General features: G+C 26.6%; 1 protein-coding gene across 1 annotated transcript; it reads left to right on the top strand.

The window, feature by feature from the left end:
• Nucleotides 1-209: 209 nt before the first annotated feature.
• LOC145849817 (conserved oligomeric Golgi complex subunit 7-like) lies at nucleotides 210-8,091 on the top strand. The gene is made up of 8 exons (XM_082954889.1): nucleotides 210-481; nucleotides 2,795-2,955; nucleotides 3,091-3,181; nucleotides 3,471-3,598; nucleotides 5,150-5,778; nucleotides 5,877-5,980; nucleotides 6,695-6,862; nucleotides 7,026-8,091. Exons 1-8 carry the CDS (start codon nucleotides 230-232, stop codon nucleotides 7,749-7,751), a joined length of 2,259 nt encoding a protein of 752 aa, XP_082811015.1. The 5' UTR covers nucleotides 210-229; the 3' UTR covers nucleotides 7,752-8,091.
• Nucleotides 8,092-20,823: the final 12,732 nt, after the last annotated feature.

Raw genomic sequence — 20,823 nt, 5'->3', positions numbered from 1 at the left:
ACAATATAAATAAATTAAATAAAAACTTATTATTATTATTTATTATTGGTATAAAAAGTTTAGTTGCCTTTTATAACAAAATTTATAATAAATAAAAGTTTTGTAAAAATTGTTTTAGATTTTACATTTTTTTACAATATTGTTAATAACATAGTTGTTCTTTTACAAATGCAAAACATTTATAAACTGTTTGTAATTTAGTCATCAAATCAGTTACTTTAAATTAAAAATGGACTTGTCAAAGTTTTCTGATGATAATTTTTCTGTAAAAGACTGGGTAAACAGTGTATTCCAGTCTCAACCAGATGACAGTGAAACTTATACCACCACCCTTGTTGCAAGGCTCCAAAACTACATTCAAGTTGTAAACAAATCATTGGAAGAAGCATCTCAGCAAACTGTTTCTAATTTACCTCGTGTTCTTAGAGATGTTGACACATTAAAGCAAGAAACCTCTTTTTTATGTCAGCAAATGAAGCAGGTTGTTATTAATTTATCTTTTAATATTGTTAATGTTTTTTAAGTTTTGAATTAATTATGAATGGAATACATGACTAAGTATTGAAGTGCTATGAAATTGTGATTTTTGAGAATGTTTCATTTAACATTTAGGTAATCTAACTAATGTTACTCTTGAACTACTAAATCTAAAGTATTTTCTTCTAAATATTTCTTTATTACGTTTGTTTTATATAGGTTTATAAAATTTCAGTTTAAAATATTAGTTAATTTACTTTTTAATTAACTATTGTTAAGATATATATTTTCAACAAATAAAGTTACTTTTGTGTAGCAGATGTATTTGTTTAACATATATAATTTTTATTTAAGTTTTTTCTCTTAATATGCAGAAAATATGATAAACTAATACTTTTGATATAACTTGAGTTATTATTTTTGCTGTTAAATAATCTAAAATATTAGATTTGCAATCACATTTTATGATACTTTTAATCAGTATTGGCTTTTGATACAGTACTATAAAAAATTCTCTTCTAGTTTTGTTATGTTAAAATAAATTTCTCGTATTAAATAATTTTTTACAAGGTGTCTCAAAAATTTAAAATATTTTAAATTAAAAGAGATTAGCGGAATTTTTCGAATGTCTATGAAGTTGGTGTTTCTTGAAAAGTACTTGTTTGTTTTTTTTTTGTGTTCACTGGTGTAAGTACCAGGTGAAGTACTAGTGTAATCAAAATTTATAGTTATTTGTTTATAAATATGTTTAAATTGTTTTAAATGTTTAAGTATTCTTTTTCAATTTAACTATTGAATCAATATATTTAAAGTTTAAATATATGTTTAACTTGCACAGTGGTTCACAATTTTAATGTTAACTTTAAAATATTAAATGCTTTAGATATTCAAATTTTTTTTTGTTTTTGCTATGGATAACTATTGACTGTATTAAGTTAATTTTTTGAATGGTTTTTGGAAGACTGGTTTAAATTAAAACTGTATATAATAATTAAATCCCTTAATAAAACTGATATAGTGCATTAGTAGTTGTTGGTAGTTGGGTAACATTAAAAGTATAAAGTCAGTTGTTTATACAACAACTAATTAATACAACATAAGAAATTATAATAATCTTAAATCTCTGCACTATCAACAATAAATAGTTTTTAACAAAGGTAACATACCTGTTGTGGTTGTGTAACAGTATTTATTAATTTGAGAATCAAAGTTTCATTTTTTTTTCAAGTTTCTTGTTAAGATTAAAATATTTGGTTTTTTAGGAAAAATTTAAAATAATCTAGTATAGCTAGATTTGTTTGCAAACGTAAATTTGTAAATCATATACGAACATGTTTTATTTTTTGGAAGTATTAGTTTCAATTTTATTCTTAACCCTGAGACTAATTTAGATTTTTCTGTTATAAATAATTTTCATTTAGTTTTATATTGTAGTTTTAGTTTATTTATTTGATACATTTCAAGTAATCAATTGCTTTAATAGTTTAAAATTTGTTTACAACTAACTAAGTTTATTTGATAAACTTTAACAAAAAAAAGTATACCTGTATCTTAAGTTACTTATGTTTTTTTTTAATTATTTGAGTAGTGTTCTCATGTGGTATATTTTGTTTAAAAAATGTAAGCTTAGTTTATTACAATATTAATTGCGCCTTTGTATATTGTGTATTTGTTGTGTTTTGGTTACCTAATAATATTAAGTATAGACTCGAATAAAGTTATGAAATATTTATTTGAATAAATTTTTAAAGCTAATAAAACTACATTTTGTAATGACATTTTACGAGGAATTATTTTGTTATTTAATCGAAGTCCTGTTAAAACTAGTACGTTTTTATTTTGTTAAAATAAATACTCAAATAGTATTTATCAAAATAATAAAACTAATATTTATACTCATAATACTTACTTACTTAATACTTAATTCAAAACAGCTGAAGTTTAAATTTATATAGTATAAATATCTATACTGCTTATCAATATTTTGTTTGTTAACAAATTTTAAACTATTGCAAAAACAGCAAGTTACATTTTAAATTAACAAACAATTTTTATTAAAAATAATAAGACATTTATTAAGATATTTACATTTGTTTTTATTGGAATGACAGGATTTTTAATTATTTTCTATAAATAATTTTCAGCAGTTAATACATACTTTTATTAAGTATGATAAGTAAATGTTAACCAAGCTGAACTTGAACAAATAATCAAAAATTTGATTAAATATAATTGTTTTAAATTGAAGTTTACGACTCTGCATTGAGAATTCTGCAAGATTTATGTTTACTCATCATTAAAATGATCATATATCAAGGTGAAGAAGGAGATAGAAGCGGTTGAGGAGAAGACTTCTCATTCAATGAAGGTTCTGGTGCATGTTGATGAAGTGAAGAACAGAGTGGAGCAAACTTGCAAGGCACTGAAAGAAGCTGACAACTGGTCCATGCTTGCCAGTGCCATTGAAGACATTTTCAAGTTAGCAGTTACAGCATGCTTGTTTTGTTAAGCTGTGTCATCAAATAGAGCCTATTTCATAGAAAAAAACTCTTTTTACCTTAAATTAGTAATATTATTAAAAATAATTTTTAAATAAAAAAACATGTAATACAGGAGTGGGGACATGAATGCAGTTGCTGAACAACTTGCTAAAATGAAAGTAAGCTTGCAAGTTCTCAAAAACAGCCCTGATTATGAAGATAAAGTTTGTTTTTTAGTTTTAAAGCTACTTAGTAAGTTGTATAACATGTTGTACTTTTTATAATTTTCAACTTAGATAACTACTTATTTAAAGATTTTGCGTACTCTTGGAGATAAGTTTGAAATAATTTTAAAACAAAGTTTCTCTTTCTTAATAATTAAACAATATATATTTAATTATGAGTATTAAATCTTGTATAACATATAAAACTTTAAAAACAAGTTATAAAAGTGAGAAAAAGTTTTTAGAATTAAAGTTTAATCTGTAGTGTTAAATTTACTTTTTGTAACAGCTGATGCATTTAGAAGCGTTGAAAAACAGATTAGAAACTGCACTGAGTACTTCAATGGTAGTTGCTTGCGTAAGTCACAATACTGAAGAAGCTAAAATTTTCTACAACATATTTAAAAGCATTGAGAGGTAATGTTACCTTAAATTAATACAATTTAGATTAAATATTAAAGAACTGTTACTATATTAAACAAAGTTATAAAACCAAAGCCAACAAACAGTGTTTGTATGTGTGTGTAGTTTTAATACTTAGTCTATAACTAAATAGTTTTGGCAGTACTGAAACCAGTTTTTATTTTTTTAAATCTTACTTAAATTTAAACTTCTATAGGAATCTTTAAACTAACGAAATTTTGAAAAATATTAAACTATTTACATTGAAAATCAAACTTAATAAAGTACAAGTTTAGCATAGATAATTTTTTTAAGTTATGTTTTAAATGTTTTAATGATTTCTAAACAGTATTTTTTTTTGATTTTTTAATTACTTTCTAACATAAATTTAGCTAATTTATAAAACTTTAGTTTTAAATTTTTTTGAATGTTTTGTATTAGCGTTAATTTTGAATAGTTGTAAGACACATTACACCTACAAATTAAAAAAGTGGTAACTTAAATTGTTCTAGGTAGTATCGAGAGTTAATATTTTCATAAGCATAAAAATTTTATTTCAATTCTTTGTATACATGAATATACATATAAATTTGCTTGTACTTTTATTATTGAAGTATTTAAATTAAAACCAACGAACTTTATAAGAATATTTTTGTAGATTCATTACACATTATTTCTAACATGTTTACTTTTAAAAGTTTCGAATGTCAGTTAAAGTATAAATCATTGAACATTTTAGATAATATGTTTTATTGCATATTGTTAAAAACATATTTTTATAAAAACCTACGTTTGAAAAAGAATACAATCTAATTTTGATAGAAAGAAAGTTAACCAAACTCAAACTTTTTAGTTTGGACTGAACCACCTTGTATTTACATAACAATACAAGAAATGTTAATTTGATTATTTTAAAAATTATTCATACTTTTAAGTATTGAAAATTTTTGTTTTCTTTAATATGCAGGGTTGCCACACACTCAAGGAAATTTCAAGTTATAGAAAATCTCAGGAAGACTCAAGGTATTTCGATTCTTTTTTTTAACTCGGGGCAGTTTTGTTTTTTTCTAAAAATTTCAGGGAAATTTTAAGATTATTTTTAAATCTCAGGTATTTTTTTTTTTAGATCTAGAATGAGATTTAGATAAACCAGTTTCAATATTTTGTTCAAAAAAGTTAATTTTAATTATTTATAAGTGCTTATGTGGAAATTTTTTAGCCTTGCGGCTAATTCTTCAATATTCTTAGAATTAATATTGTAATTTTTTAATAAATGATAAAACTTTTAAGGACTTGAAAAAACTCAGAAAATTTCAGGGAAGTTTAAGGTTACTCAGGGAAGTTTCTGGTCACTCAGGGAAAATTTTTTGGCTCAAAGAATGGCAACCCTGAATATGGCTAAAAAATGTTTTTTAAACAAATTCTTTTTTTTGTAACATCTGTTTGTGTTAAAAATAACGCAGCAGTGAAAGTCAATTATAAAACTATCCCCATGTTGGAATAAAAGTACGTATTGCGTAATTAGTTTGTAAAAATTGGTTTCAAATTCTAATTAAAACTATGCAGACCGAAAGACTTCATCAACTACTACCTGAAGTGTCACCGGGGCAGGGTGGGCAACATGTGGCAGCAGATACTCGACCAACCGCAACCAGACCAGCCCGCCACCACCCACCACCAGTACCTGATGAGCGAGTACTACCAGCTGCTGGTGAACGCGTGGCACAGCGAGTCGCAGTGGTGCAACTTCGTCTTCGGCCGCCACCAGGCCGTCCTCATCGCCCTGCAGCTCGTCTATGAGGTCAACGTCAGCTCGGACCAGGGCGGCAACGGGCCGTCCGCCCTCATAAAAGGCTGCCTGGACGCGAACGAGCACGAGAAGCTGCGGTGGGTCATCAGCATGCACGAGATCACCAGGAAGTTCACCCAAGACCTCCAAGTGGCGCTGCAGGAGGTGAAGCTGACGCAGGAAGTGGAGGAACTTTTGGAGAAGATATCCGATTCCGTGTGGGCGCCCTACACCCGCCACTTGGTTAAATACGCCGACTTGGAGACGGAGGCCCTTATGACGTCACTGTCGAGCGTGAGCCTGTCGTCGGGCGACATAATCGACCTGGTGCAGGTTTTGGACGATTCGGTGGACAAGGTTTTTGCCGAGGCGAAAAATGCTATCGATCGTTGTGAAAAGGCTACAGGTTAGTAAGAATTTATTTAGACAGATTTATGTTCTTAAAAATTTATGTTTTAAATTATAAAGACTTTTATACAAACGTAATGTTTATACTTGTTCAAGGTTTTATTGGATCTGGAGAGTTAAAAGTTTCACTTGAAAAATACTTTAATGAGTATTTGGAAAGGTTTTCAAGAGAATTAAGAACGCTTGCAAAAAAATATAAAGTAAAGTTGTATTTGTGATATGTTTTTTTTTTATAAACAAGAATTTCTATCACATAACTTAATAAATAAAATGAAAAATTTATAAATTTTAGACAACATATCAACATACAGGGTTGCCAAAAAACTTGGAAACCTGGTAAAACCTGGAATTTGACAGTTTAGGCTAAAAAACCTGGAGAAACCTAAAATTTGAGAAATTTAGGTTAAAAAACCTGAAATTTTGAACAAAAACCCTAAAAACCTGGAATTTTAAACAATTTTTACAAGTCAAGTAGAAAAATTTTGATTTGACACAAAAAATCTACTATATACATAAAAAAAAATTGTCACCATCAAATTTTTTATCTTTTACAAAACACATTTGAAGTAGCTTTACAGTATCTTTTCAATGTTTACATACTATTTAACACATTTTTTTACCTTAAGCTTAACTTTAAACTAAAACTAGACCCAAAAATGTGTACTTTTAAAAACCTGGAGAAAATTTTGAAAACCTTGAGTAAAACTTTAAAAAACCTTGAGAAAATTGGCCAAAAACATTTGGCAACCCTGAACATAACACTTTGATAATATTAATGGTTTTATACAATAATGTAATAAACGAAACAAAGTAATCCTAACAATCATCAGCTCTGTATTAATGACATAATCAAAAAAAAAAAGCTCTTTATAAATTTTTGATACTTTCAATAACCATATTTAAAACACATGAAGACATCAAATCAAAATGAAGACGGAGAAGACTGGACTACATTCCAAAATTGTGTGCGAATCATCACTACATGCGGTAAAATAATTGTCAGCATGAGAAAGTTCGAATCAACACTCAACTCATCACTTCTTCAAGTGGCCAGCAAAAGAGACAGGCTTGAAACGGAAAAGGTTGTTATTTATATATTAAACCTTTATATTAAGAGTTTAAAATAAAAAAAGTTAAAATCATTATGTGTTAGTAAAATTATTGTAAATAAGTATTTAATTTTTGACAGCGAGTATCAATAGTAATTTGTAACCAAAGGTTGTTAACTAAAATAAAAATGTTCAGTGGAAGTCAATGCCTTGGGAAGATTACGACTACTTGCGCGCGGCCACCGACGAGTCACGTGAGCGCTTCTTCTCCACGCTTGAGTGCGTACGAGAAAACAAACCCGTGTTCGACGACGTGACGCGCACGAGGGTCGAGGATCTGAACCAGCAGGCCCAGAAGCTGACCTTCGAAGTCGCCTTCGCCTATGTCAGTAAGCAGCTTTCCGCCGTGTCCAAGCAACACTACCAGGATGGCGCCGACGACCGCGCTTTTGATGTTTCGCCCAGCGAGTGCGCGACCAGGATCGGCCAGTACCTCATGACGCTGCCCCAACACTTGGAGGCGTTTGCTTCGGTCGAGGACGACGGTGGCTCGCGACAGGAACAGAGCCTTGAAGTGGCGCTGGCGGTCGGAAACCTCCCGTTCCCGCCCGACAAGGACCTGGAAGATCCGGCAGACCGGTGGCTGAGCTCGCTGATACAGGCGACGGAGCGCACCTACTACCAGGCCGTGGCGCAAATCAACCGGGTCTCCGAGGCTAACGCGAAGCAAATTGTGGCGGACCTGGACTACATGAACAACGTGGTGGACTCGCTTGGCATGAACGTGTCGGCGCAGCTGAAGAACTTGAGGGATTTGCTCGACTGCAAGGATGCGGACGAACTGAATGAGGTGAGCCGGCAAGTTTCCGATGATGAGTTGGTCGACGTCGTTGCCAAAATGAGGAATATGCGGTTGAGCTAGTCTGTACAAAACCTACAAGTTTAAGTGACTTCTTATGTATTAACTTAGTGTAAAATTATTTGGGTATCTTGCAATTTTTTTATACCACATTCTTTTTTTTCTTTTTTTAACAAAAATGCTTAAATTTAGTAAAAATATTACCATAAAATAAATGTTTATTTATCGTTTCAGGGTGCATTTAAAAATTTAAAATTGAAGTTATTTTTTGAATTGAAAGCTAAATTTATTTAACCTTTCAAGAAAATTTTATTTATTGTGAAATTAAAATTGCTTAAACAATACCTTAAAAAAGGGTTTATTTAAGTTCTTAAAAATAAAGTTCTAAATTTAGTGTAAGATTTTTGCCATATTTATTATTAATGCATTTATTTTTATAGTACAATGTTTGTTCATTAAGTTATTTTTGAATAAGACATAGTCGCATTGATTCTTTTTATAGAATAGTACTTAAAACTTAAACGTTTTATTTCGCTTAAATTTCTTGCTACTTGTTCTCTACTATAGGTACTTATCACATATCTTTTTTTATATTTATACTGTCTCATTTCTCTTTTGTTCTTTAAGCATTTTCCATTTATAGTTAAACATAATTTTACGTATTAAAAATATTTTATAAAGTCTTCATTGAAGTTAAAACTTTAAACAAATTTTTAGATAGTCTTAGTATAATTTTTTTCATTTATTTTAAATATAAGAGTTGAATAAATTATCAGAAACTTTAATTTTTTAGTAACATTCAAATATGTGCTACGTTGTTTCATAAATTTTCACAGTTATATGAAACTAGTTAAACATTGATAATTAGCTTAAAGTTGAAATATCAGGACTAATCCTTTCTAAACATTTTTGTTAGAATAGTAGATTAGCGAAAATTATCACTAATAAATCCGTTTTTCTTCAGTAATAATAATTTTAAAGTTGATGTTAACAACTAAAAACAATCCATAAACAAAATTTAAAACTATCGAAGCTAGATAAACTTACATGCTACTTAATTAAGTCCTCTTAATACTTTTTAATATATTAAAAACAAACCAAATAAGTCCTTGATGCAGGGTGGCAATTTAACCTGGAATCCTGGAAAAACCTAGAATTTGACAATTTAGCCTATAAAACCAGGAAAAATCTGGAGTTTGAGAAATTTAAAAAAAACCTGGAGTTGTTGCCAAAAATTACTAAAAAACCTATAAATTTAAACAAAAATTACTATAAAAACTTGGAATTTTAAGTAATTTTTACATGTTTTGTAAGAAAGTATCGATTCGACACAAAGATCTATCATGTAGATAAAAACTTTTGTTGAAGGAAATTAAGAAAACCTGAAAGAAAACTATCAAAAACCAGTGGCCACGCTGTTTATGAATACTTACGACTTAAGGTAACAAGTCCGGCCCGCAAAGGTACTTTCGGGTATACCTGACCCTCTAACTTAAAAAGATTTCTACCTCTAGCTTAAAATCTACTAAAAGCTAATAAATTTTTAGTATAAACAAAATATGAATACACAAATCTAGACAGAAAGGATCAAATTAATAATTTTCAAAAAATAGTAGAGCATAAAAGAGTTGAACATATACCTAAATCTAGTATTTGATACAAATAATATCGACTTACGTAAAGTAACATTGGTCAAACTCATTTCATTTGAAGTAGAATTTTTTTTTGTCTTCTTTATTCATAAAGTTAATAAATTTGTAACAATGACCTTTAAAAATTATTTTAATAAAAGTTAATTACCTATAATTAATCGTTATTTATAAAGTTCAAAGATGTAAATTAAAAAGAGGTATGAGTTTTATCTCAAAAAAGTTTTTAGATACAAAACTAAATAAAAATGTTTTCTTACCTAAGCTGTTTATAATAGATATAAAGTAGACATACTTAATATTTTTTAATTTAAAGTTGGTTATCTTGGATATTGTTGGTTGTGTGGTGAAGCTTATTGTTGATTGCGCGCGACATCTTAGCTTTATTGGTGAGAGCCGAATTAAATATTGTTTAAATAAAATAATTTAAGTTTAAAGATTTTTATAAAATGTATTTTACATATACTCATCACTTTCTGCTAAGTTTTCTGAATTAAAGTTTTACTTAGTAATGATTTTTTATATCTATAGTAATCCTCCAGCTATCTTAAAAAAGAATAGTTAGGTACTTGTTTAAAAAATCAACTTATACTTGCTAAACTTTAGTTACCTATCAGTTTTGTATACTAATGAAGTTATTTAGTATTTCTAACAGTTTTTTCTCATATTTTTTTCAAATATATATTGCTTAACAACTTCTAGTTAAAAAAGTAATTTTTTATGACTTTACTTTTAAACTTGTAAAAATGTATCAAGTATAGCTAATTAAGCAGAAACTGTGTTTTATTTAAAGCGAAAGTGGTTAGATTCCATTAAAGTAAAATCAAGTAGAGTTCTGATTTTTAACATCAAGTAATTTCTAACTTAATAAAAAAGTAGTCTTATAGAACTTGTTAACTATAAGTAAAAAAAAAGTCAGTTCTTTTATGTACTATATTTAGAACAGAGTTTTCCAAAGTGAACAATTTACCTCTTTAGTGGCGATTTGTCAATTAGGGGAATTTAATTTGTAAGACAGCGGATAAAGTACATGTAAAAGTAACTAACTATTACAGGGGCGATTATTTTTTAAACTCCTTCAAGAAGGCGTTAATAAAGATAAGTTGGATAAAATCTGATTTAATACAATTATGACAAAAGTTAAATTGTTAAAAAGTTTATTACTTAACAATTGTTTCACGCTAGTGCGATGATCACAAGTAAAAGTAAACAAACTAATAAGTTGCAACGGACAAACATTTTATATAGTTTTAGATAAGTAATTAGTTGATTAAGTGATTGGTTAACTCATTGAATTTTAGTAATATTCAGCAAGATAAATTATGATTAACGTAAATACAATTATAACAAAAAATCAAACGACAAAACAAAACTATATAATGAAAACAAAGGTAGATTAAACTTAAATTTAGCAAATTAAGACTTTAAATAAAATTTTGTAAAATGTCTACATTTTCCCACCAGTTCTGAGCTCAAGTTTAAAAGTTTGTTTTTATCTGCAAATGCAATTTCGAGTCTTTCCAAATTACATAGGGTGCAAATTTTACTGGGCTTATTTTAATTACTGCGATGAATAATTTCCCATTTTATCATTTTTCTCCAATCAGGGTTGCAATTTTTTTTTGTGATTGAATCTACTCAATCTTGTGCTTTCTTTCTTCTTTACATTATTAAAGGATTGTATATGTTCGTAAAATCTACTTTTGAATTGTCTCCCAGTTGAACCAATGTAAATATGTTTTTTTTTGTTATACATAACTGTTGCTTTATAAATGACTCCTTTAGTAAGACATTCACCTTTAACGGGACAATTATTTTTTGATCTACAAATGCATATTTTGCAGTTTTCTTCAGTTGTTTCATTTGAGTTTTGAAGTAATTTCTGGTTGTGATTGGACAATTCTTTTTCCAAATTGGACATGCAAGAATATGAAATCTTAATTGTATTTCTATTAAATATAGAACCATAAAAGCCTGATTTAGGGAAATGTCTGGATACTAATTTTAGAAATTCTTTCCCAATATTCGTCTTTATAGAGTTGCTGAAAGGAGGATTGAAGTAAAAAACTTTCTTTTTCCTTAATTTTCGTCTACTTTTTCCAACAGGATTATTGTGAACATATGATAGTGTTGTTTTAAAGCCACTATTTTCTAAGGTTTTTTCATACGGATCTTTTACCTTGTCAAATATGTCTTTAGTTTTGGATAGTGATGATAACCTTTTTTGTATCATTGATGAAATTTGTTTTTTTATTGGGTATGGGTGATTTGAATTAAAGTTCATATAAATATTCTTAGCATTTTCTTTTCTAAATGGAAGGTACTCGTCTTTCTCCAGGTCCATATTCTTGCATGTCCAATTTGGAAAAAGAATTGTCCAATCACAACCAGAAATTACTTCAAAACTCAAATGAAACAACTGAAGAAAACTGCAAATTATGCATTTGTAGATCAAAAAATAATTGTCCAGTTAAAGGTGAATGTCTTACTAAAGGAGTCATTTATAAAGCAACAGTTATGTATAACAAAAAAGAACATATTTACATTGGTTCAACTGGGAGACAATTCAAAAGTAGATTTTACGAACATATACAATCCTTTAATAATGTAAAGAAGAAAGAAAGCACAAAATTGAGTAGATTCATTCACAAAATAAAAAATTGCAACCCTGATTGGAGAAAAATGATAAAATGGGAAATTATTCATCGCAGTAATTAAAATAAGCCCAGTAAAATTTGCACCTTATGTAATTTGGAAAGACTCGAAATTGCATTTGCAGATAAAAACAAACTTTTAAACTTGAGCTCAGAACTGGTGGGAAAATGTAGACATTTTACAAAATTTTATTTAAAGTCTTAATTTGCTAAATTTAAGTTTAATCTACCTTTGTTTTCATTATATAGTTTTGTTTTGTCGTTTGATTTTTTGTTATAATTGTATTTACGTTAATCATAATTTATCTTGCTGAATATTACTAAAATTCAATTAGTTAACCAATCACCTAATCAACTAATTACTTATCTAAAACTATATAAATGTTTGTCCGTTGCAACTTATTAGTTTGTTTACTTTTACTTGTGATCATCGCACTAGCGTGAAACAATTGTTAAGTAATAAACTTTTTAACAATTTAACTTTTGTCATAATTGTATAAAGGCTCCTTAATTGTAAAGCTCTTTAAAAATTTATTGTTAAAACAACTTCAATAAAATATGATTTAGACCAACAACTTTATAAAGATACATCCTTTTTTGTTTCTCTAACTTTATAAACCATAAAAATGTACAATTTTTTTTTTAAATAACTCTTTAATCCGTTAAAAAAAGATTTAAAATACTTATATTTTGCCTTTAACCTAAAAACCATGTTTTTCTTTAGTTATTCTTTTTTTTAACGATTTTTTAAGTAATTTAGATATTTTTGTTATTACTTACTAAGTTCTTCGACAACTTTGAGTGATGTGTGAAAAAATTACTTTGTTTTTCTAACTTTTGTTTTACTTTTAGGGTTTAATAAGCAGATATCTGGGTAAAGTTTAAAAAAGTCTATAAAAGTAAATTATTTTAGAAACTTAATTTTATTTGACAACATAACATAAGTAATTTCTTTTTAATAGTGTAGTAAGCTAAGTAACTAGTTAAGATTTAGCTAGACCAGGGGTTGGCAGGCAGTTGGTGCTCGCGGGCCAAATTTCAAGTATTCCAAGTCTTCGCGGGCCGCAGTTTTAGTTTTAGTGACATTTGAATAATATTTTGCTTTTAGTCTTACTAGAGAAAGTTTTACTTTTATTCACTTTGATATTTCAAACTACTTTTAGATATACAGAGAATGTCTATTTAAATTATAAATACTTTATAGAATAAAATTTACATTGACTTATGTACTTAAGTCTTAATAAACTATGTACTTTCTTATTAAATAGGTTAAACTTAATATTTTGTAATTTTACTTATAACCTAACTCTGTATAAAAATTCGAGCTTAAAAATGTTTTAGAAGTCACTTTTATGCCTTGTTTGTACTATTAACCCTTTTTTCATGTTTCTAAAAATATTTATTTAAAAAAAAGAAAATTGCGTCTAAAATAGTTTACACTCTTTAAAAAATTCAGTAATTAATCAACTAAATAAATCTAATACCTATTTGTTATGTAAAAATCTAAAACAAATGTAAAACATGATTAACTCTCAAATACTTTAATAAAATACCTTATTAGTAATTAGTTAGTATTTTACATGGTTGCCACTTTAACAGCAAAATGTCTAAGTTATATCAAACTAGCCAAGTTAATTAAAAATTGAAAAAGCATAAAACTTAGTGTTAATCAAGCTTAAATACCTAATTGAAATATCTTCATTATAAAAAAGTACACAATATGTAAGAAGACAAGGAAGAAAAATACTATTAGTAAACTACATTACGGTTGTATAAACTATTCTGAGAATTAAAAGTGTTTATAATAAAAGTTTAACATACACAACTGAGTCTTAAAAAAATGTCTTAAACAGGTTTAACCTAGTCTGTATTCTTCAAACTTTTAAACTAGCCTGCTTGTTTGGCAACCCTGTTTAAAAAAAAGTTCACAAAATAAAGAAATAACGAAGTTTATTAACAGTGAATTAAATATAAATCAAACAAAAGTATTATAAGTCAGTTTCAATGGACAATTACGGTTTATTAAACACTTTTAACAAAGTATAAAAGCTTATTAAGCCTTTAATGAAGACGAATAACTATTTTTTTATTAAGAATTACAGCGATTCTTTATCTGCAATAAAAATTTTGCAGTTAAAAAGAGTAAATGTGAAATATAAGACGAGCTATAAGCATTGAAAAACGTTATTTAGGAGTCATGCAAGAAACGAAAAAAAAGCAAATCGTTTAAGTCAGTTCCAACAAAGCACATGATTATTTTCAGTACCTACAGTCTGATTGAAGAAAAAGTTAAGGCAAGTTATAAAGTAGCAAAACTAATTACTAAAAAGAAGATACCGTTTAGAATTTTAATTTTCTTAAAGAATTTATGTTGACGGTAGTATAAGATTTTTGTTTATTTCTTTACTGACAACAAAAGTCGTGTTTAAGAAATGCCTGAAGATTATATAGCAGCATAAATCGAACTAGGACTTTAATCAATCTGTTAAGATGAGAGCACTTATAAAACATATATTGTTATCTGAGAATTTTTATTTGAGTTATTTTTACTAATTTTGAAATTTTAGAAGAATTTCTAGGTTTAGTTCCAATGCAAAGCACTGCAATAGGTAAATAGATTTTAAAAGCAAAGGTGCAATGCAACAATATAAAGTTTGTAAAAGTACAAATTTTTTCTTCTGTTTTCAGTATAAAATTGAACTAAAGGTAAAAAAAAAATCTTTTAAACATAACATCAATTTTAAAAAGATGATCTTAAGCTACTTTCAATGTGGTTTTTAATAAAAATATTTATATGGTAAATTTTTGTTTCAAATCAAAATTTTATTACTTTACATGTAAAAGTTGTTTGAAATTCCAGATTTTTCAAAAATTCTCAAATACAAACTTTTTTCAGATTATTTAAGCATAAATTTACACTTCCAAGATTTACCGGGACTCAAGTTTTTTGGCAACACTGATTATTCACACTTACATACAGTAGTATAAACAGTATTTCAAATTGTATCAGCTGCAAGATTTAAAATTTATCATTTATTGTAATTCAAACCAACACTGTGTATTGACCAAAACATACATCATAAATTTAATTTGCCACTCTTTAAAGAAAAAAAGCCAGCCTTAGTGACAAAAAACTAGCCTGATATTTTCGTATACAAAAAGCAATTCAAGGAAATAACGGAAACAAAGACTAAATTGGCCCGAGATTTAAAGTCTTTTTATGGTCTTAGTCTGAGTTTGTAGCAAAGTTTAGTTATTTATAAAATTGAATTTGAACTTATTTAATTCACAATGTACAAACTTTTTATAATGTCATATATATTGTTTTAAATGTTTCTGAACACACTTAGAAATTACATTTAGGTACACAATAATGTTAGACATTTATGCATAAACTAAACTTAATCTAACTTAAGCAGTAAATAAAAAGTGGTTTAAAATATGAGCATCTTTGTACACTTGTGTGCATTAGAATTAGTTTTAAGTGAAAAAAACTACTAAAAAATCGAAACGTGTTAAAACCAAAATCAAATAAACCTTATTTCTTATTAGAATGTTATATTAAATGTATTTGTGTACACTTAAATATAATATTTAGTAATAATACATCTGTAAAAGAAACTAAGGTATATAATACATTTAAAATGAATACCTAAATTGTAAAGAAATGCTATTTTATTTAATTACTGTGCATTACTGTTGTGCAAAATGAAAAACATTTGCATTTGGTTTATTTACTAAGTAGCTATTATATAACTGACTTACTAAATCTAGGCACTCTTTACACTCTTTTGTCAAATAATTACTTACTGTTGTGAGAAAAAAGCTATTATGAAAATGAGAAAATACCCTGTTAGAAAGCTGATCTGTTTTTTTCACATTTTTAAGCTAATACAGTAAAGTCTTTTTATTATTTTAAAATGTTATACATGAACTTAAAACGAAATAAAACAAAACCAAATTACCAGTAAAAATTTAACTTAAAACATATTGTTGCTCAGCGGGCCACATTAACATGCTCGCGGGCCACAAAAATTTCTTTCGCGGGCCGCATTCTATTCAAAAAAAGAACGTGCTCGCGGGCCGCAGATTTACCCTTCGAGGGCCGCAATTGGCCCGCGGGCCGCAGTTTGCCGACCCCTTAAAATGTTTTTAAATACCATTTTATTGCAAGACAAAAGATTTTTTCCATTATAACTTTAATTAACAATTTAAGCGCTTTCGGAACTCACAAATTCTCATGTCAAAAATGCTAAACACTCACAAATTAATTAAAAACTATAGAAATAGAGTGAAACTAAATACTTAATAAAAAAAAACGCAATAATTGAAATGACGACTGATTAACAAAAATATTTCTTTTAACAAAAAACCAATTAAAACAGAGTAAATTATTTAAATATGTTAATAGTTACTCATGACCCTTTATCAGGACCAAACTGATTATTCAAACATAGTTGAAGATTTTTAATTAGGAAAGCTTCTGTAGATAATAGATAATCATAAGAACTGCACGTTTTAATTATTTCAAAACAGTCATAAATATTGTTATAATTTGTACAACATGCACAGTTCTTGATATGTTTTTATACTGCACTATTAGCTAGAGTCACATGCTCGTTGGTTCTTACTAAAAGTTGTCTTTCAGCCTCATTAATATATTGGTTTTTCAGATCACCTGGAAATGTTAACTTGTAGACTAAGCAACTTTGATACATACGATTTATTGAGTAGGGAGAAACATTTCCCTACCTTTTGTGTTTTATATCATTTTATTTGTGAGTGTTTATTATTTTTGACAAAGGAATTTGTGAGTTCCAAAAACTTTTAAATTATTAAAATAAGTTATAATGAAAAAAGTTTTGTGTCTTGCAATAAATGGTATTTCAGTAACTAATGTATTATTATAGTGTATTATCAAAAAACAAAAATTTGAGCGCAAGATTTTTTTTTGGTATTACACACTTAAATAAAACATCTGTAACTAGTAAGTTACTTTTATAGTTTGTATTTACATAGAAATAAACTTTTGAATGTTCCAAAAAAGATTTTCATGAAAAATTTAATTATTATTTATTCATCAAACATCTAGTAACAAAACTTGCAATGATAAAAATATTTTCTATAAAAAAAAACATTAGTTTCTCTCTTCTCTCTACAACGATAAACGTTTTTTGAGATCAACCAAGTAAGTCAAAGCATGCATAGTTCTACCTTTTTCATTAAGTAAAAAAGTAAAATATAACTTTTTTAAGTGAAAAAAATCTCTTGGTGACACGTCGTTTGGCAAATACAAATAAAGTTTTAACAATAAAAAACACAAAATGTGGCAAAGTTATGAAATTAAAATCCACAAGCAAGTATCTGCCGACGCTGAAACAAAAAAAAACATCAACAGTCCAACCATGCTACCACTGAAACCAAAGTGAACTCACAATAACCTTTTGCAAATTTAAATGAACAAATACCTTACTGAAAAAATAATGTTCTATAACAATGTTTAGTGAAAAAAAAAACCAAAGTAACAATTTAACATAAAGTTTAATAAGTATTTTGTTATTTTTTATTTATTTCAACCTTTTCAAGACATAATTGATAATAGCTGTAAAAAACATATAACAATCAGGAACAATCCTACTTATTTTGTTAAGAATACTAAATCTGAAGAAATTTAAAATTTCAAACAAATTCCTTATAACATGTTTTAAATAGAAATTTCAAATAGCGTTTTAATAAACTTTTTCCTTCTACTTTTTAATGCGTCTTCTGATGTTAATAGTTTTAGTTATTACAACTTTAAACATTATTTAAAACTAAAACTTGTACTTACTTAATTCACTGTTTTTTTTTTTCCTCAATACAAAATAGCTGCTTTACTTTATGAGATTTGTTTGTTTTATTCATAAGTAGGTATAAATGAAAACTTAACATAGAAAACAAGCGTTTGACTGTAGATAAAGAAAAATTTGTTAGAGTTGATTTGTTACATTTTTTTATAACTGCTTTTGTAAAATGTTCAACGTAAATCAAAATAGTTTTAAAGCTCTAAATAAAATAAAAGTCTACTATAGTTTCATTGATTTTATCAATTACAAACCGAGAAGTTAAATATTTCACAGTTTAATGCTTATCAAGTTTATATTTGATATTTTTAAACCAGTTTAATTTTAAAAGTTGTGAGAACTGAAAATAAAATATATAAAAATATTATAAAAACAGTTTTTTTATAAATACTTTTGAAATACTTTTATAAATTAGTTATGCTATCTATTGTTTGATTATGTAATTTATTATGCAAAAATTCAAAATTTTTGCAATATTTAACTATTGCTTATTCTCACATAAAAAGTTATTATTTAAAGATATTTAAATAATTTATAAATATAAAATTATTTATAAATATTTAGTTCCAATTCAATTTGTCGAGCACTATCGACCAGAACTTTTTATAAAATTTTTAACATTTTAAAGATATTATACTGACTATGTGCATCGACAGCGCTTGAATTGTATAGATTTAAAAGATACACAAACAAGTTAAAAATAGTAGAACAAATGAATAGCACTTTGAAGTTTTCATAATTAAAATACTTAAGGAAGCAGTGTTTTATCAATAATGGAGCACACTCTTAAGTAAAAATGTAGCGCCGGTTCGCTGTCTTAAGATTTAAGTTGATACATATAAGTTGTTTAATTCTAATTTGTATTTAATTTTTTGCTATCATTTGTATATATACATATGTACATATAATTATAGAGAATAATTTGCTGTAGTGTTCATTAAATCATCGTAATTTTTAGTTCATACAAATAAAAGATAAATCACATTCGCTATTTACTAATATCTAAGACGATGGCTTATAAAGTTTTATAATATCCTTTCTATACCTATCCCCTTATTAACCCATAAGTACACTAGTGCTTTTCAACTGCCTTCAAAGTGAAGTAATTTTAATTTTTTGTTACTATTGAATTACACTACTTTTTTTCAATATTGAGTAATATACTTGTAGTATGTTTAAAGTTAAACAAACTTTGTGATTTTTCATTATTGTGCAGAATTTTTTTTTGTACAAATACAAATTTAATGGTAAATATTTTTGTTTAGACATCTTATAAAACTTAATTTTTGTGAATCTTCATTTATTTGTATGATAAATCTATGGTTCTCGTTTAATTTATTTTTTGATACTGAAATATAATGTTTAATGATATTTTACTGTTTTGGAATAAAGAAACTAATTTTTGAAGAAAAAGTAGGTAAAAAGGTTGCTATGAATAAAATAATTATTAAAGGAGTAAAGAAGTTTGATATTTTTTAAAACTTTATTGAAAATAAAAGTACGCAAAACAAACAAATTTATTAATAGTTTGTATTTTATCCACTTCGTGCTATATCTGTAAGTTTAAACGTTATTTTCTAACTTATAGGCAGTACACGACAGCTAAAGTTCAGACAATTTAGAGTTTCATAATTTTAAATTTTTGTGAATTTCTTTTTAACAAACGTTATAAAAATAATATAATACCAGTATAATATTGTTAATCAGACCTAAAAAGACATTTTTTTTAATTAATTTTTGAGATATGGGTAAAACTAGTTATAAAACTTTTCAAAATAAAATAATTTTTAATTAACTTTCTAGTTTTATTGTATTTTCAAGGTTTTTTACCGTGATAATCTTATCTATTATACCTAAATGAAATTTCTAGTATAAATTACTTATTGAGTTGTTGCCTTTTACACAACACTACTCAAAATTATTTTCAGACTAGTGACTATAGAATTCAGTTTTCATTTATAACTTAAAATTATAGATCAATAAATCTAATCAATTGTAGGTTTGATGAACTAATAAAATAGTAAGCTTTGAAACTACATTTTGAATCACTGAAAAGTATTGTTAATTTTTTGATTATCAGGTTAACTAAAACATATTTCATTTTTAACCCATTGCTAAATACAGTTGAAGTTTAAAGTACTAAAAAAACAATTAGCATGCTATAGATTTAAGATAAAAAGTGGTTAACTATTTTAAAAGTTTTTTTTTTCATGTTACTGAAACAAAATAAGACTTTTGAATTAAAAAGAAAAAAATTAAGACGTGTGTAAATGTTTAAGCTTTATAATTTTTACCACAAACTCTAAACTTTGTTATATACAATTTTCAATAATGTAATAGAACAACTGTTACGCAAAAAAACTCTATGTCTTTTATAATTCGTCCAATTTCATCAACATTATTGTTTTTTGTAAAAAAATGTTTTTCCAGAGTTTTCCAAAGTTACTTATGGTGGTGAGACCCTGTAAAATGCTATATAGTTCAGTATTTAAGACTATTTTTAAGTTGTCAACTGTTCATTGCCTTTTAATTTCTATAAATCAACTTAAATTATACGTTACTTAGATGTTCTATACTGTACACAAAATATTTTCTATAGTTTATTCTTTGAATTACAAAACTAATAAATATTACGCAAGGATAATCAAACTAAATCAATTTTCTAAAAGTACGAAATAAAATATCTAGTGTTTTAATTTATCATTGTTTTGTAACTGTTTTGATGTGATTTTTTTTTTATATATAAAAAAGTATGATGTTTAATTAAAATATATAAATATCCTAAGTAAATATTTTCTACCAACTATTTATAAACTAATAATTTATAAACAGTATATAAATTACAGTTTCAAATGTCTGTTTGTTTTTAACAAAAAAAAATTTAAAAACTCAAACTCAAAGATATTAAAATTATAGAAATCTCAAAACAAACAAGTACATAATTTTAACTTTTTAAGAAACTTCTTAAACAAGTTTGAAAAGACAATCA

This window comes from Thalia democratica, chromosome 1 (assembly GCF_965202585.1).
Source record: "Thalia democratica chromosome 1, ktThaDemo2.hap1.1, whole genome shotgun sequence".
Classification (NCBI taxonomy): domain Eukaryota; kingdom Metazoa; phylum Chordata; class Thaliacea; order Salpida; family Salpidae; genus Thalia; species Thalia democratica.
Note: the sequence above shows the minus strand (reverse complement) of the source record. Positions and strands in the feature narration are given on the sequence as shown.